The 27,574-nt window shown below is 40.8% G+C and overlaps 1 protein-coding gene across 4 annotated transcripts in view; it reads left to right on the plus strand.

Annotated features, from left to right (window-relative positions):
* RSPRY1 (ring finger and SPRY domain containing 1) overlaps positions 1 to 27,574 on the plus strand; it is a 51,098-nt gene that overhangs the window by 19,690 nt on the left and 3,834 nt on the right. For all 4 annotated transcript variants that reach the window (XM_009250753.3, XM_009250754.4, NM_001132707.1 and 1 more), the window contains 11 exon segments: positions 406 to 518; positions 4,295 to 4,421; positions 5,212 to 5,270; positions 7,449 to 7,515; positions 8,242 to 8,373; positions 11,745 to 11,860; positions 12,290 to 12,433; positions 18,345 to 18,456; positions 21,649 to 21,751; positions 22,104 to 22,256; positions 26,059 to 26,163. In XM_009250753.3, coding sequence (XP_009249028.1) covers positions 406 to 518; positions 4,295 to 4,421; positions 5,212 to 5,270; positions 7,449 to 7,515; positions 8,242 to 8,373; positions 11,745 to 11,860; positions 12,290 to 12,433; positions 18,345 to 18,456; positions 21,649 to 21,751; positions 22,104 to 22,256; positions 26,059 to 26,163 — 1,231 coding nt within the window.

A 27,574-nucleotide genomic window follows, 5' to 3' on the forward strand; every position in this document is an offset into this window, starting at 1 on the left:
GATTACAGGTGTGAGCCACAGCCCCTGGCCAAAGATATTTTTTGTTCCTTAGTTTCCTAAGTATCATTCTGAAAACAAAGCCAACGGGTGAGTATACTTCATTTTCTCAGTTAACTCCTATGTAGTAAATAAGATGCTTAAAACTATTTTAATGTGAGAGCACAAGACCATAGCTTAACCTTTTTCCAAATAAAGGTACCCATAAATCACCAGACTCCTGTAACTTAAGATGTTTTTACTCCACCACGATGACTAGCAATTGATGATTATGTCCATGCCAAATATTAGCTGCTAAAAATCTATAGACCAAAAGTCTTTCTTTTAATGTGAATTGATCTGGTGTGACATATTTTCACATTTTAAAAATAGTGACTCCATCATATAATCTTCTTGATTTGCTCTTAGATGAAGGATGGTTGGATGTTGTCCAGTCTTTAATTAGAGTTATTCCACTGGAAGATCCACTGGGACCAGCTGTTATAACATTGTTACTAGATGAATGTCCATTGCCCACTAAAGTAAGTTAATACTTATCTTTTATGAAACTATCATTTGTGCTTAAGCACAGGATAAATGACCACAAAGAACATTTGATGTAATGTGTTTCATCTTTATACATTTGGGGTCTGTTTTATTCAGTATTGATTTTATTATGTAAATTTATTTTGTATTATGAAGAATTATGTCCTCTTTTTTTTTCTTTTCCTCTTTTGAGACAAGAGTCTCGCTCTGTTGCCCAGGCTGGAGTGCAATGACATGATCTTGGCTCACTGCAACCTCCGCCTCCCGGGTGCAAGCGATTCACCTGCCTCAGCCTCCCAAGTAGCTGGGATTACAGGCACCCGCCACCACACCTGGCTGATTTTTGGATTTTTAGTAGAAACGGGATTTCACTATGTTGGCCAGGCTGGTCTTGAACTCCTGACCTCAGGTGATCCACCTGCCTTGGCCTCCTCCCAAAGTGCTGGGACTACAGGCATGAGCCACTGCACCCAGCCCTCTGTCTTTTTATTTATTTATTTTGAAACAGGGTCTTACTTTGTCACCCAGGCTGGAGTGCAGCAGAGCGATCTCAGCTCACTGCAGCTGCAACCTCCCTAGGCTCAGGTGATCCTCCCACCTCAGCCTCCCATGTAGCTGGGACCATAGGTGCATGACCCCATGTCTGGCTAATTTTGTATTTTTTTTTAGAGATGGGGTTTCATCATGTTGCCCAGGTTGGTCTTGAAACTCCTGGGCTCAAGCAGTCAGCCCACCTCAGCCTCCCAAAGTGCTGGGATTGTAGGCGTGAGCCACTATGCCCCGCCACATTCTCTATCAAGGCTTTATTTAATTGCTTTTTTTTCTTCTTTCTTTCTTTCCCTCTGTCCCTCTCTCCCTCCCTCCCTCCCTCCCTCCCTTCCTTCCTTCCCTTTCCTTCTTGCCTCCCTTCCTCCCCCGGCCCCGTCTAGGCTGGAGTTCAGTAGCACAGTCATGGCTCACTGTATCCTCAACCTCTCAGGTTCAAGTGATCCTCTTGCCTCAGCTTCCCATGTTGCTGGACTACAGGCGTGCATCACCACACCTAGCTAAATTTTTTTTATTTTTTGTAGATAAAGGGTCTCACTATGTTGCCCAGGCTGATTTTGAACTCCTGGGCTCAAGGGATCCTCCCATCTTGGCTTCTCAAAGTGTTGGGATTATACATGTAAGCCACTGTGCCCAGCCTAGGTTAAAATTTTTAAAATGTTAAAAATAGAAGCATTTAAGGCCGGGCGCGGTGGTTCACACCTGTAATCTAGCACTTTGGGAGGCTGAGGTGAGTGGATCACCTGAGGTCAGGAGTTCGAGACCAGCCTGAACAGCATGGTGAAACCCCGTCTCTACTAAAAATCAGCCAGGAGTGGTGGCAGGCACCTGTAATCCCAGTACTCAGGAGGCTGAGGCACAAGAATTGTTTGAACCTGGGAGGTAGAGGTTGCAGTGAGCTGAGATCGTGCCACTGCACTCCAGCCTGGGCAACAAAGCGAAACTCTGTCTCAAAAAAACAAAAAAAAAAGAAGAAGAAGCATTTAGGTTGGGCGCAGTGGCTCACGCTTGTAATCTCAACACTTTGGGAGGCCAAAGCAGGCAGATTGTTTGAGTCCAGGAGTTCAAGACCAGCCTGGCAACATGGTGAAACCCTGTTTCTACAAAAAAATCCAAAAGTTAACAGGGTGTTGTGGTGCATGCCTATAGTCCCAGCTGCTCAGGAGGCTGAGGTGGGAGGATCACTTGTACTCAAGAGGTCGAGATTACAGTGAGACAAGATTGCGTTATTGCACTCCAGCCTGGTTAAAAAAAGAAGTATTTGTATCTGAGGTGGTGATCTTTATTCAGAAGCTAGAAGAGAATGTTGAGTTGCTGAGCTGATTTTCTTATCTTTCTCTAAGCAATTTCCTCATAACAAAAGTTTTAAGAATGTTTTTTATTAAGAGGAAAAACTGCGCTGGACGTACTGGCTCATGCCTGTGATCCCTGCACTTTGGGAGACCAAGGCAGGAGGATCAGTTAAGCTCAGGAGTTTGATACCAGCCTGAGCAACATAGTGAGACCTTGTCTCTGTTAAAAAAAAAAAAAAAAAAAAAAAAAGCCGGGCACGGTGGCTCATGCCTGTAATCCCAGCACTTTGGGAGGCCAAGGCAGACAGATCACTTGAGGTCAGGAGTTCAAGACCAGCCTGGCCAACATGGTGAAACCTCATCTCTACTAAAAATACAAAAATTAGCCAGCACGATGGCGTGCACCTGTAATCCCAGCTACTTAGGAGGCTGAGGCAGGAGAATCACTTGAACTCGGAAGGTGGAGGCTGCAGTGAGCTGAGATTGCACCACTGCACTCCAGCCTGGGCGACAGAGTGAGACTCTGTCTCAACAACAACAACAACAAAAAGTTAAAACTGAAAGCAGTTTTGAATCTTACTCAAATGTATTAATGATTAGTGTAACGTTGGTTATCCTTTACATAGAACAAAAGCATTGAACTTTCATTGCCTTAGTCCATGTGTTTTACAGAGTGCTTTTTTTTTCTTTTTTTCTTTTTTTGGATTCTGGCATCTTTCATTTTTAAGATGGAGTCTTGCTATGTTGCCCAGACTGGTCTCAAACTCCTGGGCTCAAGCATCCTCCCACCTTGGCCTCCCAAAGTGCTGGGATTACAGGCATGAGCCACTGTGCCCAGCCTCAATTCTGGCATTTTCATTCATCTGTTTAAGCCCAGTGCTGAAAAACATTGTGGACAGAAGGGGAAAGTCTTTAGCCTAGTCACCAATGAATTGACTTTTGCCTAGGCTTATAAGAGGTGCCTGTTTCAATTTGCCTTCAACTCTGTTGGGGCGGGGTGCAGTGGTTCATGCCTATAATCCCAAAACTTTTGGGGGCTGAAGCAGGAGGATCACTTAAGGCCAGGAGTTCAAGACCAGCCTGGGCAACATAATGAGATCCCCATCTCTACAGAAAATTAAAATTATCTGGGCACTGTGACATGTGCCTGTAGTCCCAGCTATGAGGTAGGCTGAAGCGGGAGGATCACTTGAGCCCAGGAGGTAAAGGCTACAGTGAGCCATGATCACTTCACTGCACACCAGCCTGGGAAACAGAGCAAGAGCAAAAAGAAAAGAAGAAAACTCTGCTGGGATTTGTTTTTGCTTAGTAAAACTTTTTTTTAAAGTAACTTTTTACTTCAACATCACTAGCCTTTAATGTTTTCATAACGGCATCTGAGTGGGTTTAATCTGTTTAGTGATTCAAGAATATGTAGCATATATTTGATACAACTTAAGCATTCTGAATGAAATGGAATCTAGTAAGTCATGTAAGGAGACTTTCAGGTTGATCAGATATTTCCCATCAATGATATCATTGGGGTACATTGTATAATTTTTATATGGTCATTCTGAGTTTATTTAACACCTGGTTATAGCTCCCCCCACCCCCCCTGAGACGGAGCCTTGCTCTATCGTCCAGGCTGGAGTGCAGCGGCACGATCTCGGCTCACTGCAACCTCCACCTCCCAGGTTCAAGTGATTCTCCTGCCTAAGCCTCCTGAGTAGCTGGGATTACAGGCGCACACCACCACACCCGGCTAATTTTTGTATTCTTAGTAGAGATGGGGTTTCACCATGTTGGCCAGGCTGGTGTCGAACTCTCGACCTCGTGATCCGCCCGCCTCGGCCTCCCAAAGTGCTGGTTATAGCTTTTGTCTCAAAAAAAAAATGAGCCTGGGAAAACAACCTGTGTCGTATATGGGTCAAACCCACTTGTATTTTTTGTTTTAGGATGCACTCCAGAAATTGACTGAAATTCTCAATTTAAATGGAGAAGTAGCTTGCCAGGACTCAAGCCATCCTGCCAAACACAGGAACACATCTGCAGTCCTAGGCTGCTTGGCCGAGAAACTAGCAGGTAACTTTGGGAGACTCCACAGTGGAAGATCTTAAGTTGTTTGACATTAAAGGGAAATTTGTACTGTATGTCTTTGATCAAACTGCTATACCAGAAAGAAATCTCTTAAAAATGATATTGAGAGACATAGACTAACTGGAAGAAAATTACTGAAAGGCTACAGAGGTGAATGCAATTTAATTTAGCTTTGTGGATTTTCAGGGGAAATTTTAAAAGAAAGAAGTTGTGCTTATTTGCTTTAAGAATAAGGAGCAAGGAAAAGAAAAAAGGGGAAAAAAGCTAAATTCAGCATAACAAAGATATGTATGTGTGTATACAATATATAATTTGCATATATACACACTTTATAAAATTTAGCTAGATTATGAAGACATACAAGGTAGAGGGAGAGGAAAAGGAACTTCTGGTTGGAGCAGTTCCTGAGAAGCAGATATTTAATTTGTTTATGAATGTTACCCATTTTAAGAAAGTTAACAGCAAAGTATAGGGGCATAGCTCAGCTACTTACATCACATATTGTGGAAGAAACAATGGATTAGAAATCAGAACATGTGGCTACCGGTTTGGACTCTCCCATGTGCTCGCCAAGTGCCCTGGAGTTAGTTGCTTCACTCTGTGGGCTCACTTGCTTAACTGTGAAATGGGGCTCGTACTATTTTCTACCTCAGAGCAGGAGGCTTGAATAAGATAATGTGTGTGAAAGAGTTCTACCAAAACAATTTGATTGTTGCCAGTGATTTAAACTAATCTGGCATTTTAATTATATCAAGTGTTTGTTGTATTTGTCTAGGTCCTGCAAGTATAGGTTTACTTAGCCCAGGAATACTGGAATATTTGCTACAGTGTCTGGTAAGTGAGACATCAAAACTATTTATTCTTAGTCATCTAGAAGTGGGCATCATCTAGAACTGTGCATTTTCTCAAATTGCTGGCATAGCCACTGGCACAGAGAATGGAATCAATTGTAAATTTTATTTGCAGGTGTTTCCCGAGTGCTTATTTATTCCCTCCTATGTTTAAAAAAGAGAGTGGGATTGGAATTTATCCCAACCAGCAAAAACAGCTGAGTTGGTCTGGTTTTAAATTTAGTCATAAGATAGCTGCTATGATTGGCTCTTTTGCATGTTCCTTGAGTTTGCCAAATGGTAATAGGGACCTCCACAGTAGAAACAAAATTACATGGCGTTCCAAGCCAGGAGGCCATCAAGTCAGATTCCCAGTATATATAAATCTCTACTCCTCCCTGCCCTCCCCCTCACTGCTACTCTTCTTAAAACTGTTGTCACTGGAGTATTTAATATATTGTCTGTGAAGCTTCTGGTTTGCTGAGGCTGTGCCCTCAGATCTCTCATAGTTCTGGCCTGTGGTCTTGAATGGTCTGTATTTTTAAAAGTTACTTTTGTAAGCCTAGTGAGCATTGGCCTTTTTCAAAACTCTGGTCTGAAAACTCTTATTTGTCAATACCCACTGATACGTGCTTAAAACACTTACCTTACTCTCAATGAGCACTCTGGGGATACAACATGGCAGTCCTTTGATTTCAAGAGGTTTATTGGTTAGTAGAGGAAACAAAACTACTCAGACAAGGTAATTAGCCTCCATTTTATCACAGGATGTGATCATGGGAGAAAGTATTTCATCAAGACTAAATGAGGGCTAGGCACGGTGGCTCATACCTATAAGCCCAGCATTTTGGGAGGCTGAGGTGGGCTGGTCACCTGAGGTCAGGAGTTCAAGACCAGCCTGGCCAACATGGCGAAACCTGGTCCCTACTAAAAATACAAAAATTAGCTGGGCATGGTGGCATGTGTGTGTAGTCCCAGCTACTCAGGAGGCTGAGGCAGGAATTCACTTGAACCCAGAAGGCAGAGATTACAGTTAGCTGAGATCTCCCCACTGCCCTCCAGCCTGGGTGACAGAGCGAGACTCCATCTCAAAAAAAAAAAAAAAAAAAAAAAAGGCCTAAATGAGAAGGTGAGGGAGGTGGGTGGTGGGGGTAATGAGAGCCAGGGTGTCATGAAAGTCAGACTTTCTGATGAAGGTGGACCCTCAGCTGGGTCATGCCATAAGATGAGGATTTCATTGTGCCCAGAGGAGGGAAAAAATTGGTTTCTTAGCGAAGGGAACATCACAGGCAGAAGCCCAGAGACAGAGAATTGTCTGATGAGAGAAGACAGTGTTCAGAGATAGGACACAGACTGAGTAGCCAGCTAGAAAGAGTTCAGGGCCCGAAAAGCCAGGCAGAGGGATTTAGATGGATATGAGAAGAAATAGAATGCTGAATAGGCTTTCCAGCAGCAGGGATGGTGGTTATGTGAGGTTTCCAAAACTTAGGGGGTACCAGGGAAGTGAGTGGGAATCATCTGATGTTCTGGAGCTCCTCTGGTGGCTCCCAATGTAGCAGTAGGGAAAGCACGGCTATGAGAAGGTGTCATGTTCAACAGATAGACCTTTCCTTAAAGGGGAACTCACGTGACATGAACTTCAATGTAACTAAAAGAGTTCACTTGTTGCTTTCTCCTGTCTACCATCAGTATTTGTAGAATTCCTTTCAGGGAACAGCTTAAAAACTGAGCCATTAATTGTTAATTATTTATAATTTTGCAACTTGTTAGTAATAAGTGGTTCTTTTTAGGATTCTAAGTAAAAGATCATTTTTAGTTTATAATTCTAGGTTTCTGTTTGGCTTGCATAAATGAATGTGAGAATGAATATTTTATTTAACAAAGCCCTAATATAAGTTTTACTAAGTAAAATAACATAGTGTATTTAACAGGATACTTTTGAAATTTCCAAATCTATAAATTAACCTAGTGACTTTAAGAAAAAAATACAAGATTAAGAGAGACTGTCCAGTTCATTACTAACATTATTAGCCAAATGTATAATTGAGAGCTTGAATGAATGAAACTTTTCTGACCACTCAAAAAAACATCTAGCACATATTGGGCAAGGAAATGAAACTGATAACTTGCCACCTCTGCAGGGGAATGATTTTTTTTTTTTTTATCTTTTGTTGTTTTTCAGAAGTTACAGTCCCACCCCACAGTCATGCTTTTTGCACTTATCGCACTGGAAAAGTTTGCACAGACAAGTAGGTATAGTGACTTCTTGCACTAATGATCTGCTGTATTGGTTGTTAAAAATTTTATTTTTCTTAGTTACTGGATGAGCCTACACTTTGAACCCCATCAGATGGGCATACATTCTGTTTTCATCTGGATAGACACGTTAAAGCCAATGAAGTATTAACAGGGACAAAGGCAAGGATTTTCTCACCTAAGAATCAAAAGTTGGTAACCATGATTACTCACTTTTTATAGCCAAAAATTTAGTGATGCGATTGCTAGTTTCTAGAAAAAAATATGGTGGCTCTTGCCCATAATCCCAGCACTTTGGGAGGCTAAGGCTAGAGGATTGCTTCAGGCCAGGAATTCGAGACCAGGGTGGGCAGCATAGCAAGACTCAATCTCTACAAAAAATTTTAAAAAATCAGCCAGGCATAGTGGCATGCACCTATGTTCCTAGCTACTTGGGATGCTGAGGCGGGGGGATCACTTGAGCCCAGTAGTTCAAGGTTACAGTCAGCCATAGTTGTGTCACTGCACTCCAGCCTAGGCAACAGAGACCCTGTGACTAAAAAAAAGGAAAAGAAAATAGTCAAAGCTCTTTGGCTATGTTATCCCTAGAAATTTTAATTGAAGTCTAATCTAGTCTCCAATTCTTTAATTGCCTCTTCCCCTCCTTAACAATACTAATTTGCTGAGCAGATCATTCTACCCTTTCATTGTTAATTCAAGGATTATGTCTTTCCAAACAGGTGAAAATAAATTGACTATTTCTGAATCCAGTATTAGTGACCGGCTTGTCACATTGGAGTCCTGGGCTAATGATCCTGATTATCTGAAACGTCAAGTTGGTTTCTGTGCCCAGTGGAGCTTAGACAATCTCTGTAAGTGGGAGTTGTCCTTTATTAAAATGTCTGTTTCCATTTCCAGACTCATTTCTTTCATAGGCTCACTGGTCTTCCTTTTGCAATGGTAAGTATGAGTCCTTACAAGGACCTCTACTGGCAGGTTGGATATATTCTAGCAGAAAAGTATCTTAGAGACCCTTTAGACCAGAATTACATGGTGTGCTTCTATTCCAGCATTTTCCTGTTCAAAAACCTTTACTGGCACCCAGTTTCCTGCTGCATCAAAGCCCTTAATTATATGGCACTGTCTAACCAGCTCTTTCCAACACAAGTCATCTCACTGTCCTACAAACAGGTCCTGATGATTCCTGCCTCTGGACCTATTCCCCTCACTTGGAATTCCCTCTTTACTTCTCTCCCTTTCCCAACTTTGCTCTTCAAAACCCAAGTCATGTCTTACCTACACCATGAGAATTGTTCCTGATTTTTCTCTTTTCCTCCTCCAAGGGCTGCTGTTACAAAAACTACTATAGGTTGAGTTTCTCTTATAGGTAGAATTTATCTGAAATGCTTGGGACTGACAGTATTTCAGATTTCACATTTTTTCAGATTTTGGAGTATTTGCAGATACCAGGTTAAGCATCCCTAATCAAAAAATCTGAAACCCTCCATTGAGCATTTCCTTTGAGCCTCATGTCTGCACTCAAAAAGTATTGGATTTTGGAGCATTTTGGATTTGCAGATTAAGAGTGATCAACCTGTATACTTCTGTACCCTCACTCCCCCATCCATGGTTAATACTATGCTAAAGCATAACTGGACATGTAAATCCACCCCCACTGTTACCCCAATATTGTGGGGAGGAGCTTCATGCACAGCCTGTGAAGTGCCAGTTAAAGAATAATTCTGAAAGAGTGCAATTTGGATTTTGTTCATACAAAATGATACTCTAGGGAATGGAAGCATAAATCTAGCAGTGCTGCCTTTTCTAGCATTTGTTTGATTGATCTTCAAATGGCAGTGCAGCAGCAAACCTCTGGCTATGTCTCCTCACCTATTCTGCCATTTACGAGCACCTCTACTCCTTGACTAGGGTAGCACTAACTTATTTGTTCGTTTATTTTTAATGTATGAAAAATCAGTGTGTTTTACCTTCCAGGGGGATTATTTTTAATGGATATGTAGTAATACATATTTTTGGAGCACATGAGATATTTTGATACAGTCATACAATGAGTAATTACCACATCAGAGTAAACAGGATATCTGTCCCCTCAAGCATTTATCATTTATTTGTGTTACAAACATTCCAATTATACTCTTTTGGTGTTTTAAAATTTCTTTGTTTTGCACTTTTAGTTATTTTTAAATGTACTATAAATTATTGTTGACTGTAGTCATCCTGTTATGCTGTCAAATACTAGGTGTTCTTCATTCTATCCAGCTATATTCCCATTAACCAACCCCATTTCTCCCCCACCCCCACTACCTTTCCCAGCCTCTGGTAACCATCCTTCTATTTTCTATCTTCATGAGTTCAGTTGTTTTTAGCTCCCACAAAAATTAGTGAGAACACGCAAAGTTTGTCTTTCTGTGCCTGACTTATTTCACTTAACATCATATCCTACAATTCCATCCATGTTATTGTAAATGACAAGATCTCATTCTTTTTCGTGGCTGAACAGTACTCCATTATGTATATGTGCCACATTTTCTTTATTCATTTGTCTCTCGTTGGACACTTAGGTTGATTCCAAATCTTGGCTATTGTGAATAGTGCTGCAATAAACATGAGATTGCAGATATTTCTTTGATATACTAATTTCCTTTCTTTTTGGTATATACCTAGCAGCAGAATTGCTGGATCATATGGTAGTTCTGTTTTTAGTTTTTTGAGGAACCTCCATACTGTTCTCCATAGTGGCCATACTAATTTGCATTCCTACCACCAGTGTACAAGGGTTACCTTTTCTCCACATCCTCACCAGCATTCATTGTTGTCTGTTTTTTAGATAAATGCCATTTTTACTGGGGTGAGATGATAGCTCATTGTAGTTTTGATTTGGATTTCTCTGATGATCAATATATGTTGAGTACCTTTTCATATATCTGTTTGCCATTTGTATGTCTTCTTTTGAGAAATGTCTATTCGGATGTTTTGCCCACTTTTTAATCAGATTACTGGATGTTTTCCTATTGAGTTATATGACCTCCTTATATATTCTGGTTATTAATCCTTTGTCGAATGGATAGTTTGCAAATAGTTTCTCCCATTCTGTGGGATGTCTCTTTACTTCGTTGATCAGTTCCTTTGCTGTAAGAAACTTTTTAGCTTAATATGATCCCATTTGTCCATTTTTGCTTTGGTGCCTGTGCTTTTGGGGTATTCAAGAAATCTTTGCCCAGATCAGTGTCCTGGAGAGTTTCCCCAATGTTTTATTTTAGTAGCTTCATAGTTTGAGGTCTTAGATTTAAATCTTTAATCCATTTTTATTTGATTTTTGTAGACGATGAGAGATAGGGGTCTAGTTTTATTCTTTTGCTTATGGATATGTAGTTTTTCCAGCACCATTTATTGAAGACACTGTTCTTTCCCCCAATGTATGTTCTTGGCACCTTTGTTGAAAATGAGTTCACTGTAGATGTATGGATTTATTTCTGGATTCTCTGTTCTGTTCCATTGGTCCATGTGTCTGTTTTTATACCAGTACCATGCAATTTTGGTTCCTATAACTCCGTAGTATAATTTGAAGTCAGGTAATGTGATTCCTCCAGTTGTGTTTTTTTGCTGAGGGTCAGGTTTTTTGCTATTCTGGGTCTTTTGTAGTTCTGTATAAATTTTAGGATTTTTTTTACTATTTCTGTGAAGAATGTCATTGGTATTTTGATAGGGATTGCATGTAATCTGTAGATTGCTTTGAGTAGTATAGACATTTTAACAATATTGAGTCTTCCAATCCATGAACATGGTATATCTTTGTGTCCTCTTTGATTTCTTGCGTTAGTGTTTTATAGTTTTCATTGTAGAGATCTTTCACTTCTTTGATTAAGTTATTCTTAGGTATCTTATTTTATTTATAGCTTTTGTAAATACAATTACTTTCTTGATTTCTTCTTCAGATTGTTTGCTATTGGCATATAGAAACGCTATTGATTTTTGTATATTAATTTTATATCCTGCAACTTTAGTGAGTTTGCTTTTTAGTTCTAATAGTTTTTGGCGGATTTTTTTAGGTTTTCCTAAATGTAAGATCATATTATTCACAAACATGGATAATTTGACTTCTTCCTTTCCATTTTGGATGCCCTTCATTTCTTCCTCTTGTCTGATTGCTGTAGCTGGCACTAGCTTCTTCTTTTTGCCACAGCAGCCTGCCTTAGAAACATGAACACTCTTTCTTTTGCAGTTTTAAAAGAAGGTAGACAGCTGACCTATGAGAAAGTGAACTTGAGTAGCATTAGGGCCATGCTGAATAGCAATGATGTCAGCGAGTACCTGAAGATCTCACCTCATGGCTTAGAGGTAGGTAACGCTTCTACAGTTGGACCCTTTGTGGGATGAGAGGGTAATTATTTTAATCCTTGCATAGCCAGTTGTCTTAGGGCTGGTGCTTCCCTCTCTCCCTGTATTTTGGAAATGTTGCTGACTTCAGGGGGAAGTCTCGATGAAAGAGCTGCTTATGAACAGAAGGTACCATAAGGCACTAGATGTGTCAGGATTAAAGAACTGTTTGAAGAATGGCTGCAAACAATTCTTTGATTCTGTATGTTGCCAAATGCCTTAATATAGTTTGGTTTTGTACTTTTTGTCACTGAGGATGGACAGAGGAGGAAGCAGTAGTCCACCAGAAGCTTTAATAAGGAAAAATACACTCAACCTTCCCAGTAGTCAGTTATCTTTGGTGGTCTTCAGGCCCTCATGATTGATTGACACATTTTTTGGTTTTGCCAGGCTCGCTGTGATGCCTCCTCTTTTGAAAGTGTGCGTTGCACCTTTTGTGTGGATGCCGGGGTATGGTACTATGAAGTAACAGTGGTCACTTCTGGCGTCATGCAGATTGGCTGGGCCACTCGAGACAGCAAATTCCTCAATCATGTGAGTACCCTAGAGAACTGTGAAAATGGGGGCAGTGGCAGTTTGCTTTTTCCCCCTAGTTGGTGGGTGGAAAATACTTATTTTTCAAATAGATTTGCTCAATAATCTTTTCTTGGGCAGAGCCACATAGTACCAGGTCCCTAACAATGATCTACTAAACTGATAGAGAAATAGGGAAAACAAGTGAAATTGCCCCTCGGCCTTTTCTTTTTCTTGAATCTTAAGTTCACTCTAATTTTTCACCTAGAGGCTGGATGTGTCCTTTGTCTTTGTAGGCTCTGCTTCCACCCCAGCCACATATTTGGCTCATTTCTTATACAGGAAGTAGTGCTGATTATTACCTTGAGTTGAAGCTCTAAGCGCTTTGTAGGGATTCCTTTCCTGTCAAAAAATAGAGTGTTGGCTTGACTTCTTTCACTTGACTTTTACCTAGTAATTAGTTGGCACATTTTTCTCAATATTCAATTATTTATCTTTTGTTATAGAAAGCTGTAATATAAAAGGGAAACTTAAATCCTAGAGTAAGTAGCATTGAAGGTTTTGGAGTTCCTCCCTTTCCTACAGATGTATGATTTCTTGCCACTTTATACCCTTCTAACACCCAGGCCAATTGGCTTTCTTCTGATGATCAAATTATAAGCTGTTTGGAATTAATCCAGTTTTGATCAGGAATATTTTGTTTTCATATGGTTTCTACCATTTGAGGTGGGAAAAGCCCCATAGATTATTTTGTTAATCTAAATAATAGCCCCCCCTCGAATATGTAAGATCCTGGAATGGGTTTTAGAAGTGATCCAACAAAATCCAGCTAAACTTGCTGGCCATAAGCATGGTGAGGTTTTCTGGTTTTCTGCTTTGCTTTTAGAGACAGGTCTCACTGTGTTGCTCAGGCTGGCCTCAAACTCCTGGGCTCAAGCCATCCTCTTACCTCAGCCTCCTGAATAGCTGAGACTACAGTCACATCCCATGGTGACCTACTTATAAGCATAGTTTTTAAAGGCCTATTTCAGCAAGGCTGTATTTCACCCTGGAATTGTTGATGGTGTATTATTAAAACTCCTAGGCTGGAGAGAGACAAATTGAAGGAAAAGGGCCAGTGGAGAGGTCAAGTCTGTACTCCTGTCTGGGGTGGAGAACTAGACCCCAGTCTGCCAATCATCTGATTCCCACAATAGCTTTTACTGTTAAAATTTCCATTTCACAGATGAGAAAACTGAGACAGAGTAGGAAGAAACTCATACCAGAATTCAGTGGCCTTCCTATTCTACAACAGTTGTTTTCTTTGTATTCAAAAATGGGGAAAATCTCAGAATTAGCTAGTTTCCTCATTTGGAAGTGAAAAATTGTTCTAGAACTAGAAGTAGTAGGGGATTCTTCCAGGGAGGAAGCTTCGATATAAAATTTGTCTCTCCTGATTTGGCAGCAAACACACGACAGATCTAGGTCTGACACTGAATGTTACAAATGTGTTTTTTTAATGGCCAGTGAAGCTGGATCATTTCATCTGCTCGATGAAACTATAATTTTTGCCATGTAGTTGCAGACCTTTGGTTTGTCAAGTTAAAGACTTAAATACTGTTTTTTTATCCTCCAGATCACTTGACAGGCTGTTGGTTTCTTTAAAAACAAACATTCTTCCCTGATCCAAGCATTAGCTGATTCCCTATTAGAAATTGATAAAGTCTGATATGATGTCTTTTGCCAAATACAGGATTTTAATGATGTTGCCATGTTTAAAACTTTGCTTTAAATGTACATTGTTCTGGTGATTCTGAATCTTTTTGCCTATTCAGACAGGGTGTGATTCTATGGAGTAAGTCATTCCTAGGATACACCCAGTTTCAAAAGATTCTAAGTCTCTCCATAGTGCCTCTTACTTGAACTCTTGCTGCTTAGGTTTCCATTTTAAAAGGCTGGCCACTGGGCTCAATGTTAGGTCATTAAAATAAGCTTAAGGATAGTTCTGTTCAGGTAACCTCCAGAACAGTTTGTGTTGTTGTATTGTATATTTTTATGGAGGCTTAGGAGGAGCAACTCTCCAAGGGTGTACTCTGATTTATCTAAAACATCTTTTGCCTTTTGGCCAGGCGCAGTGGCTCACACCTGTAATCCCAGCACTTTGGGAGGCTGAGGTGGGTGGATCACTTAAGGTCAGGAGTTTGACTGGCCAACATGGTGAAACCCCGTCTCTACTGAAAATAAAAAATTAGCTGGGCTTGGTGGCGGGCGCCTGTAATCCCAGCTACTCGGGAGGCTGAGGCAGGAGAGTTGCTGGAACGTGGGAGGCAGAGGTTGCAGTGAGCCCAGATAGTGCCACTGCACTCTAGCCTGGGCGATAGAGTGAGACTCTGTCTCAAAAATAAATAAATAAATAATCTTTTGCTTTTTTGTGAGCGTCTGTCATGTGATAGGTCTTTCACATATTCATCTTTAATCTTTTTGAGAGTTTGGAAAGATATTATCCTGCCATTTAAAGATGAGGAAAATCAAGTTCAGAGAAATTTAGAAACTTCCCCAAAGCCATCTAGTCTCCAGCTGCTAGAGATTTCAGGTCAGGATAGTCCATGCTCCTTCCCCTATTGAAGCATCTGCCTTGGAGAAAATGACTCTGGCTATCTCAGACAGAAAAGGAATGACTTACAAGCCTTTCCGGGGCCTCCAGATTATGGAGAAGTTTTGGAACTAGACAGGTTCCAAGGCTGTCAGGGCCAAGAAACAGGAAGTACAATAGCTGGTGTTTTAGGGGAACGATCTGGCCAGCATGCAGCCACCATTGCTGTTGGAAATCAATCCTAACTATCCCTCTGTTTGGGGTCACTTGCACCATACTGAGTGTTTGATGGGAAGGTCCAGCTGGCCAAGCCTAGGTCATATCTTACCTTTCTACTTCCAAAGGAGGAGGCAGAACACTGTCTTCATACATTTCCCTTAATAGGAAACGGTTGGGATGCCCTATAGCAGGAAAAAGGACAGTGTCCACCACATGGGAAAGACACTCAAACTATTCCCTGAATGACAAGCTGTGGATAAACTTTCTTTTGTTTGGATTTGGTAATGTTTCCATTGCTAAAATATGCATGACCAAAAAACAGGTAGTTCAAAATAAATACCAAGCTAGACACTCTATTCTCTCATTTATCTGTCCTAGCCAATGGAAACCAAAATTAATCCTGCTGGGAACATTTTGAGCTGAGAGAAGGTGTAGAACATCTAGGTTGTTCTCTGAGATGTAAGCTTAAGAGATTTTTAAAGTGCATCTCTGCTAGGCAGAGGCATCTTCTCCTTAAATCTGTAGATGCTGCTCTGTAGTTAAAGTTATTAGAGTTCCTTCTTTGTGCTACAGTGCCACTCTGTTGTGGAACTTATCCAGTCATCAAAGACATTGCATGGTAAAGAATATGTAACGAGTCTGCTCTACCAACTCCTGGTGGCTAGCTTCTAGGAATTTCTTCCAAGTGTTCTGTCAAGGACTTCTCAGGACATTAGACTAAGGTGAAGATAGAAAAGAATTGCTTGACTTTTACTTATGCCCCAATGCCTACATTTTAGTGGTTTTTAAGTTTTTTACTTACTGACTTGTTCAGCCTTTGAAAGGGGTGGCAAGGCATTCTTTCTAGCAAGTGGTGAATTTCTTTTGTTTTGTTTTGTTTTGAGACAGAGTCTCGCTCTGTCACCCAGGCCAGGGTGCAGTGGCACGTGATCTCTGCTCACTGCAACCTCTGCCTCCCAGGCTCAGGCGATTCTTGTGCCTCAGCCACCAGAGTAACTGGGATTATAGGTGTGCGCCACCACACCTGGATAATTTTTGTAATTTTAGTAGAGACAGGGTTTTGCCGTATTGGCCAGGCTGGTCTCAAATGCCTGGCCTCAAGTGATCTGTACCCCAAAGTGTTGAAATTACAGGCATGAGCCACTGCTCCTGGCAGCCTTGGATGGTGAATTTCTAAGGAATTAGATGCAAGCTCATTTAACTCTTGAATAGTCTGAATAGTGAATATCAATAGCTGTTTCAGAAGAGTCACTTTGGAGAGCGTTCATCCAAATTCAGTATGTTGTAATCCAAAAATCCAGTACAAAATCATTGTTGCATTCACCAGAACTTTTTTTCCAATCTATCTCCTCACGGTATTGTTTGCCCCATAGAAGAAGCAGGCCATCAGGACCATTGATCTTACTTGGATTTGGCCATTTTCAATTTCTTTCTATAGTAAAACTTTTCACCATTGTTCCTTAAAGATAGCAGTTGTCTGATTTGCATGCTTCTTCTATTTTTTATAAGCACTCAAAATAATTTCTTAAGATCTCAGCCACCCTTTTATTTTAACAGTTCTGTGAAATAATTGAAAGGCAGTAAGTAATAAAAAGAAGAAACTGCCAGGCGCAGTGGCTCACGCCTGTAATCCCAGCACTTTGGGAGGCCAAGGCGGGCAGATCACCTGAGGTCTAGAGTATGAGACCAGCCTGACCAACATGGAGAAACCCCATCCCTACTAAAAATACAAAATTAGCTGGGCCTGGTGGCGCATGCCTATAATCCCAGCTACTCAGGAGGCTGAGGCAGGAGAATCGCTTGAACCCGGGAGGCAGAGGTTGTGGTGAGCCAAGATCGCGCCATTGCACTCCAGCCTAGGCAACAAGAGTGAAACTCCATCTCAAAGAAAAAAAAGAAGAAACTGCCAAGGACCTGTACAATCCTCAAATCAAGCTGATCTCAGAATAGCTTTTAGCTGAGTGTCCGCTATAACCTTTCTCTTATCTCCAGTTTTGAAATCTCTGAATATTTGGGTATTTTGAAGTCTGCCACATGCAAGAAAGGTATTTGCCTGATCTGATCTTGTTACTGGAAAGGGTCTGGATCCAGATCCCAAGAGAGGGTTTTTGGACCTCACGCAAGAAAGAATTTGGGGCAAGTCCATAGAATAAAGCGAAAACAAGTTTATTAAAGAAACAGAAGAATGGCTACCCTATAGGCAGAGCAGTGGCGTGGGCTGCTCAACTGAGCATATTTAGTTATTTCTCGATTATATGCTAAACAGGGGTGGATTATTCATGAGTTTTCTGGGAAAGGGACAGGCAATTCCTGGAACCAAGGGTTCCTCTCCTTTTTAGACTATATAGGGTAACTTCCAAACTGCCATGACATTGTAAACTGTCATGGCACCCATTAGAGTGTCTTTTAGCATGCTAATGCATTATAATTAGCATATAATGAACAGTGAAGATGACCAGAGGTCACTTTTGTTGCCATCTTGGTTTTGGTGGGTTTTGGCCAGCTTCTGGCTGGCTTCTTTATTGCATCCTGTTTTATCAGCAGGGTCTTTGTGACCTGTATCTTGTGCTGACCTCCTATCTCATCTTGTGACTAAGAATGCCTAACCTCTTGGGAATGCAGCTGAGCAGCCCAGCAAGTCTAAGCCTCATTTTACCCTGCCCCTATTCAAGATGGAGTCTCTCTGGTTTGAATGCCTCTGACAATCTTGTGCTGATATGCAAGTGTACTGACTGATCTTGGAATCAGAAGAATTTAGGTTCAAACCTGGTTCTGTTTCTGGGGCAAGTAATATATGCTTGGGCAAGCTGGTTGACCTCTCTGAGCCTTTGTTTCCTCTTAAAATGGAGTCTGATGCCACTAGCCTCATGATAATGTTAGTGAGAATTAAATGAACTAACAAATGTGAAAGTGCCTGAACAAAAGAGGCACTGGGAAAATATTTGTTGAAGTCATTATCTATTCACTTGGAACCAGCCCTCTAAGTCATAACTTCAGTATTTTCAAAAAACCATGAGCTCTCTCTTCATCCAGAAAGCTTAGAATCCCAGCCATTAGGTCAGTGGTCGTAAAAGACACACTCTGTGTTCCCAGGTCAGAGCAGGCAGACTTGCTAATCTTCTGGGCCTTGTCTCTCTCCAGGAAGGCTACGGCATTGGGGATGATGAATACTCCTGTGCGTATGATGGCTGCCGGCAGCTGATTTGGTACAATGCCAGAAGTAAGCCTCACATACACCCATGCTGGAAAGAAGGTATTCATTCCCTCCATTATAAATTTATCAAGTGGGTTAAGACATCTGGTTATTATGAAGCATTTATTACATTAAGCCTTAAAATGTCTTAGAAGAAGATCAAATGTGAAAAGGGATATTAACTTTTGTGTCACTGCCAAGGATATAAATGGTATTCCTCTGATAAATTTACCTCTGGTGGAGTCCTTCCTGTAGCAAAAACATTTCAGAAAATAAATTTTTTACATTTGTCAGAAAATGATACTCAAGATTAGTATGAATTCTATTTTCCTCTTTGGATCTGTTTTGAATTAAAAGCAGCCATGGCAATATCAGGGACACTGGAATTGTAATGCCACTAAAATGAGGATTTTTCAGGGACGAGATGGCTACGAAACAGGTTCTATCCAGTGGCCATATGATAGAGGAAGTAGGGTCATATGATAGAGGATATAACCCAACTCTTTCTCCAAGCATCCGTCTTTCATTTTGCTACCCCAATCAGCATTATGGATATAAACTGAATTTTTAGGCATGCTAAGAAAGCAGAAATTTAGGCTGAGGCAGGTGGATTGCTTGAAGTCAGGAGTTCAAGACCAGCCTGGCCAACATGGTGAAACCTCATCTCTACTAAAATACAAAAATTAACCAGGTGTGGTGGCACCCACCTGTGGTCCCGGCTACTTGGGAGGCTGAGGCAGGAGAATCACTTGAACCCAGGAGGCAGAGGTTGCAATGAGCCGAGATTGCGCCACTGCACTCCAGCCTGAGCAACAGAGTGAGACTCCATCTCAAAAAAAAAAAAAAAAAAAGGAAAGAAAGCAGGAATTTGCCCACCCCCACGTGGAAACAGCTCCACTTGATTAAATTGATGGTGTGGGAAAAAAAATCAGAAAAGCCAACAGGAACACTCATTTTAATGGCTCGCAGGTTCTTGAAGGAACGTAAAACTTCTTCATTTAACGGAGCATATGATAAAGGCACTGTTTTCAAAAACTAGCTTGTTTTTTAATAAGAATTTTTTAAAGGATTATTCGAGTAATATGTTTATTATAAAAATTTGAAAAATAGAAAAATGAATAAACTAAAAATCCCCTGTAATTTCTCCAGAGATTTTTTAAAAACACTTAAATTTTATATATTTTTGTTGTTGTTATACTTAATACCTTGAACAGCTTTCCAGGTTATTAAATAACATTACTTTTTATTGTTGTTTTTGAGACAGGGTCTCATCTATCAGTAGCCCAGGCTTGCGTGCAGTGGTGTGATCATAGCTCATACAGCCTTGACCTCCCAGGCACAATCCATCCTCCCACCTCAGCCTCTCCAGTAGCTGGGACTACAGGGACACACCACCACGCCCGGCTAATTTTTGTATTTTTTTGGTAGAGACAGGATTTTGCCATGTTGCCCAGGCTAATCTCAAACTTCTGGGCTCAAGTGATCCACCCAACTCTGGCCTCCCAAAGTGTTGGGATTACAGGCCTGAGCCCCCATGGCCCAGCTAATAACATTACTTTTAATGGCTTCTCAATATTCCATTATATAGTTGTACTATGATATACTAATTAATGCCTCATTGTTGGACACTGACATTTTTGCCTTTTAAAATTATCATTATAGACCATTCTGGATTTTCTCAAGACAAAACTCTTAGAAGTGAAACTTCTCTGGCAAGGGGGATATAGAATATCAAAGCTTTTGCTATATATTGCCAGATTTTCCTCCACCAGCATTGAGTGTCCATTTTTCTTGTCATTGCTGTGTAATTTCATTTGTTTATCTTTGACAAACAAATTTGTTTATCTCATCTTTCAAAACCAAAATTGGGCCAGACGTGGTGGCTCATACTTTTAATACCAGCACTTTTGGAGGTCAAAGTGTGAGGATCCTTTGAGAGGATCACTTGGGGCCAGGAGTTTGAGATTAGCCTGGGCAACATAATGAGACCCCCCCCATCTCTACAAAGAAATTTTAAAAATTTGCCAGGGGTGGTGGCACGTGCCTGTAGTCCTAGTTACTCAGGAGGCTGAAGCAGGAGGACCACTTGAGCCCAGGAGTTTGAGGCTGCAGTGAGCTAGGATTGTACCACTGCACTCCAGCCAGGGTAATGGAGCAAGACCCTGTCTTAACAACAAAACCAAAAACTGAAACCTTAGAGTTTACTTTATCTGATAAGTGAAGATAAATGCTTTTTTTTTTTTTTTTTTTGAGATGCAGTCTCACTCTCTCGCCCAGGCTGGAGTGCAGTGGCGCGATCTCAGCTCACTGCAACCTCCACATCCAGGGTTCAAGCGATTTTCCTGCCTCAGCCTCCCGAGTAGCTGGGATTACAGGCACCCACCATTAACACCCGGGTAATTTTTGTATTTTTAGTAGAGATGGGGTTTCACCATGTTGGCTGGGCTGGTCTCAAACTGACCTCAGATGATCTGCCCGCCTTGGCCTCCCAAAGTGCTGGGATTATAGGCATGAACCACCACGCCCTGCTTTTTTTTTTTTTCTTTTTTTTTCTTTTTTTTTTTTTTGAGACAGATTTTTGCCCTGTCACCCAGGCTGGAGTGCAATGGCATGATGTCGTCTCACTGCAACCTCCGCCTCCCAGATTCAAGTGGTTCTCCTGCTTCAGCCTCCCGAGTAGCTGGGATTACAGGTGCCCACCACCACACCCAGCTAATTTTTGTATTTTTAGTAGAGACGGGGTTTCACCATGTTGGCCAGGCTGGTCTTCAAACTCCTGACCTCAGGTGATCCGCCCGCCTTGGCCTCCCAAAGTGCTGGGATTACAGGCGTGAGCCACCTTGCCCAGCCTGCCTTGCCTTTTTTTTTTAAAGAAAGGCATATTTTGGGGTAGTTATCTAGGGAGTTATAAATCTCACCAGAGAGGCAAGTAACCACATGATTTTTTGATCTTACCATATTTCATTGAGCCCAAAATGCATATTTTTCCCCACATTTTAACATCTTTGAAATTGGGATGCATCTTAAGATTGGCTTGTCATAATTTAATTGGCAGTATTTTTTTCTTATTGTTACATTAAAATATTGGTGTATAGGGGTCAGATCAGTTACAGAAGAAACAAAAATGAACATGTTGAATGCATAGCTAAAGATGCAGACTTAATACAGTGCCATTGAAACACTTGAGATGCTTAGCAAAGAATCCTGGTAGTACACATCATTATCCTAACAGTGTTTCTCTTTATCCTCTAGGAGATACAGTAGGATTTCTGTTAGACTTGAATGAAAAGCAAATGATCTTCTTTTTAAATGGCAACCAGCTGCCTCCTGAAAAGCAAGTCTTTTCATCTACTGTGTAAGTAGCTCTTCTCAGTCAAAAATTCGAGTAGATGCACGGAATGCCCTTTTCTCTAGGAAAAAAAAGTCTTTGTCCATTTATATATGCAATTGTGATGAGAAATTGATTAATTTCAAGTGATTGGGAACCCATTTGATCAGACCTAAAACTATCCCAAAGTTTGATACAGGAAGATAAGGCAGAATATTCTCTGGTCACAGACCTGTGTGGGTTATAAACACAATCTGTCACTCTTCCTTTCTGCCAGGGTAGGATTGACTCACCCTGCCTTTCTGAAAACTGTTCTATCTATTAACTCTGTTTTGATTTTTATTAATTCTATTGGCCTCTGTACTCATTTTATTTGTAGATCTGGATTTTTTGCTGCAGCTAGTTTCATGTCATATCAACAATGTGAGTTCAATTTTGGAGCAAAACCATTCAAATACCCACCATCTATGAAATTTAGCACTTTTAATGACTACGCCTTCCTAACAGCTGAAGAAAAAATCATTTTGCCAAGGTAAGGAATCTGCCCAGGCTATCTCCAGACTTTCACATGAATCTTATGAGAAATTAAACAATTTATAATCAACTTTAAAAGAATATAACAAATAAATTTTGAAAACCTGAGTAAAATGGATGACTTTTCAGGAAATACAAATTTCTAAGGCAGATCCCAGAAGAAATATACAAAAACTAATTATTGTATATATCTGTCCCCAGAAAGCACCAGACCCAGGTGGTTTCACAGGGGATCTCTACCAAATCTTTAGGTAACAGATAACCTTATTGTTATTTAAAATGTTACCAAACCCAGAAAGACGGAACACTTTCAAATTTTGTTTGTGAGATAAATAAGATTGGTATAAAAATCAGAAAAATATGACACACGTACACACAAACTGCAAACTAACTTCATGTGAATGTCAGTGTCAAAATCCTAAATATTAGGAAATCTACTGCACCTTTTAACAGACCTGGCTTTATTGAAACAGACTTTTTATGTAGTTTCAACTGTGTGACAAAGATGACAACACTGTTCCACAACCATCAGTGAATACCATCTTGCATAAAATTTCACAGCCCTTATTTGACAAAAACTGTGATTGGCATTAATTTTTCAGATGAATGCCTGCTTTGCTTCCTTGTGAGATGAATGTAGTCTATTTCTTAGGCTGGGGAAAGACTCCAGCTGCTTCCTGGTAATTACGTCAAGTTGAAGCTTGTTTCACAATGTGAGCTAAAGTTTATCATTTTAAACAGAGCAGCTGCCTGTTTAAAGGGTATTCCTGTTACTAATACCACATATCTTATATCAGTAAGAGAGTCTCTCTCAGCAGCCAAGGCCAGCATACTGGCCATGACATAGCTAATGTCGGACTGTTAGGCCCCTGAAGGTATCTGTAACATAATCCTAGCTCTTGTTTTGTCTCAAAAAGCAGATCTGCAAGCAGTGCTCTGGGCTGTGCTTCACCTTGGAATCACTGTCTCAGTGGTTCAATAGTTTCCAGATGAATTAGAAAATGGGACAATGATGGTAGCGTTGTCTGCAGATGGTAGCACTGGCAGCAGAGCCTCAGTAATAGCCCAAGAACATAAGGGTTGCATATGTTCCCGCTCAGGGTTCTGAGGTTAATTCCTAGAACTTTTCATTCAGGCTCATCCTTGGTGCCTCACAAGAGATTCTGAACTTTAAATTCCTCTTGTCCAAAGTCTGAGGGGACACCTCTCCCTTATCTATCATACCCCATTCTTTTTCATCTAGCCTGCCTTTTCCTTGGATGAAGCCCACAAATAAGTCTTCTCACATATACCCTAAAAGGGACAATTGATCCATCTAAATTCCCATGGGGACTGGACATAGTTAAAATGCTTCAGCATTTAGTTAACTGCTCCTGCAGAATTAAAACTTCCCAAACTCAGATGGCAATGGGCGTTAACTGTCAGAGTCTCATTTTATGGGCAGCTTATACATACTCTCTTGGTAACCATGTATATAAATTTTGTACCCAAAGTTCGTCTTTTCTTGAATAAGAACAGCTGAATTCCAAGCTAGGTCAATCCTATGCTGTCTCTAGACTGTTTTCTCTGATAGTAACAAGAAGATAGAGTTGTCAGGAGCCTGATTGAGTGGCCACCTTAGTGCCAACCTCCTTCTTGTACCTTGCTGCCCTTAACATTCCAGTTGTGCTTAATTGTAAATTGTGGCATTAAGTATGAACTTACTTAAGACCATTTTCTGTGCCATTAATATTTTCATCCTGTGTTCCAAAAATGTATATTCAGTGATACTTTATATTCATTGGAATATTACTCCTTTCTGGCATCAGGGTAGGAGATCATGGCCCTGTTACTACTAACTGGGATTTTATAAATTGTTCTGTGTTGTATATACTCTCTGTCTGTAATTCTTCCATTCATTCTTTTTTTCTTTAACCTTTTTATTATGGAAAATTTCAAATACATACAGAAGAAAAAAATAATAGTACAGTGAAGCACCACATACCCACTCTCAGCTACAAGTCATCCACTCACAGCCACTGCTTCTCCTACAGTCTTCTCTCATCTCTGTTTTTTTATTTTTATTTTTTATTTTTTGAGACAGGGTCTCACTCTCTTGCCCGGGAGTGTGGTGGCACAGTCTCAGGTCATTGCAACCTCCATCTCCCAGGCTCAAGCGATCCTCCCACCTCAGCCTCCTGAGTAGCTGGGACTACAGGCATGCCAACACACCCAGCTAATTTTTGTATTATTTGTAGAGACTGGGTTTCACCATGTTGCCCAGGCTGGTCTTGAACTCTTGGGTTCAAGCCATCTGCCTGCCTCCCAAAGTGCTGGGATTACAGGCGTGAGCCACTGTGCCTGGCCCCTCATCTGTTAATAACTCCTTTATCATCCCAGTTTCCCTGGCCATAACCGTAGAGTATCCTTGACACCTTACTTTCTGCTATTTCCACATTCAATCCCTCAGCAAATCCAGTAGGCTGTGCCTTCAGAATATATCCAAAATCCAACTACTCATCACCCTCACTGCTGCTACCATGGTCCAAGCCTCCACCATTTCCTACCTATATTATTTTTGTCTTGCCTTCTACCTTGTTCCTCCCCAGATCCCCTTCAGTCTATTCAACACAGTCTCCAGAATGATTTGTTACAACGTAAGTCAGATCACACACTTCTCTGCTCAAAAGACGCCAGTGCGTGGCTTCCTATTCACTGAAGGGAAAAGCCAAAACCTTTCCGGTGACCTCCCAGGCCCTGTACAATTTGTCCTCTCCCTTCCCTGTGTTACTTTTCTGACCTATTTCCTACCCTCTCCCATTTTCTCATGCTCCTTCAGCCACCCTGGCTTCCTTGCTGCTCCTGAAACACACCAGGCCTATGATAGCTTCAGGGCACTTGCTGTTCCTGCTACCCAAAATGGTTTCTCCAAACAACCACAAAACTCACTTCCTCACTCCCTTTACCTCAATATTACCTTAGTGAGACCTTTCCTGGCTGCCATATTTAAAATTGTTTTAATAACACCCCACCTCTGATGTGTACACTCCTTGTCCTTCCCATTTTCTCTTTTCTTCATAGTATTTATCAGCATTTAACACTGTATTTTACTTACCTTGTTTATTTCTGTCTTCCCCTACTGGAGCATAAGCTCTCCAAAGGCAGGGATACATTTTTAGTCCTCTGTTCACTGCTGAATCTCTAGGGCTTGGAACAGTGCCTGGCACACTGTAAGCCCGTAAGTGAACTGAATACATGCTTCATGCTTCCCTTGCCCATCTATTAGGGCTGTACCTTCAGCAGAACAGTTTTGCCTGTCTGCTTCCATTCCATGCTGAGTGAAAGTATAATGGAAGGGTTCTAACTTGAGGTGTTTGGACTTGCAGGGAGTCTAAAATGGACTGTTATAAACCCCTTGAAATTGTATAAAAAGTTGTATATGTGTGTTTTTCTTGAGAAAGGCTCTATGCTTGTGAGCAGACTCTTACATATGTGACTTAAAAGGTTGAAATTTGCTGGTAACATAAAAAGAGCACTGGACTTAGAACTAAAGGATTTGAATTTGATTCCTGACCGCATACCTTATATAAGTCATTTCCTTGAACTTTGTCTATAAAATGGGAATGGTTATACCTCCTTCATTCGCTACTTTAGAAAATGATTGTAGGATTGAAAGGAGATGGCATGTATGAAAACCTTACTGAACAAAGTTTAAGGAATATATCTCACAGGTGCAGAGCATTTTCAAAACATTTCATATGCATCACTGCTAACAGGCCCCCTGTTGACAAAATGTATTTCAAATTGCTTTTTCTACTCAGGCACAGGCGTCTTGCTCTGTTGAAGCAAGTCAGTATCCGAGAAAACTGCTGTTCCCTTTGTTGTGATGAGGTAGCAGACACACAATTGAAGCCATGTGGACACAGGTAAGAGGATTTGTTTGGTTGTTTCCTCTTTTGTACTTTATATTAGGCAAAGTTTCATACTGTTCTTGAATTGCTAGTTCCATGTCTGTTCGTCAAGTTTTATTGTATCTAAAGCAGGCTGAATGAGGAACTAGAGTTTAAGTAGAACCTGGCTGTCTTCCAGAAAGTACCTGAAATAGAAGCTGCTGCTTGATGTGGATGGCTTCTTGTTTTGTTTACTCAGTACTGTATTTTTCATACAATTTTGGCTTCACAAAATGTAACAGGTTTAATGCTATTTATGAGCTTCCTGGGCACTCTTTTAGTTTCAGAGCTTCCTCATTTACTTCTTATTTACAGTCAACCATTGAGAAGTTAGCAGCCTCCATGTCATCTTACTAAATTTCAGTTGTATGAGATGAACTCAGAGGGCAGCCTGGACCCTATAGAACAGAGTGAGCATCAGCAAGAGAAGCAAGTAAGATGGTCCCCAGGAAGGCTAGCCCAACTAAGTTTAGAAAGGAGAAGAGCAGTTGGGCAATGTGGCGTCCTGGCCAGTCAATGTGTGCCGATTGTTTATGAGCAACACTCAAGTTGATGTTACAAGCCAGCTACCTATAATTCATCATATCCCATACCCTGCCTTGGTCTTATTTTTGACATAGCTTTAGTCACGTGGCTCCACAGGGGTCCAGAGCCTGGAGTGATGGACCCAGTTTGTCATCCCCAGGAATGACTCAGCCTGGGCCCCTGACTCTGCCTCTCTACATTTGTTGTCTTTTGAAACGGGTTATCTAATTGGCTGTGCACTTAAAGGAAGTAGAGTGTGTCTCATTTCACCCTTAGCTATACCAGCCTCTCTTCTGAAAGAAAGGCACAGTGATTCCAGCTGTGATTAATCCTCCCTATTACTTCTACAGCCCAGAATTTCTCAGTTTGAGCATATTTAGAGGTTTTAGTTATCAGGGCCTCACAGACAGATGCAGAGTTTAAAGGTTGGATATCTTCATGCCCTTTTTGATCTTTGTTTCTGTAAGAATGTTAAGATCTCAAACAGCAGGATCTGGTCTTAATCATCTTTGAGCTCTCTGGCCCTGTGGTCTTGCACATAATACAAGGGGTCATTAATGAGTGCTGAAATATAAAACTTTAGAACTAGGTATCTTAATTATGATCATAGTCTCCATAGTAGATATATATCCAAAATAGAATTGGAAGAGGACATTAAAAGAATTATAAGAAAATTTAGCTAAACTTTGAGCAGCAACAACAATTTTAAAAGGGATATAGGGACAAAGAAAGGAAACCTGGATAAAATGAATTACAAGAGTCAATCCCCAAAGGTGACTGAAAATCTAAGCATTCCTGTTACCATAAAAGAAGTTGAAATGGTTATCAAAGCTACCTTTGCCTTCTCTTCCACAAGTACTAA

This window comes from Pongo abelii, chromosome 18, assembly GCF_028885655.2.
Source record: "Pongo abelii isolate AG06213 chromosome 18, NHGRI_mPonAbe1-v2.0_pri, whole genome shotgun sequence".
Classification (NCBI taxonomy): Eukaryota; Metazoa; Chordata; class Mammalia; order Primates; family Hominidae; genus Pongo; species Pongo abelii.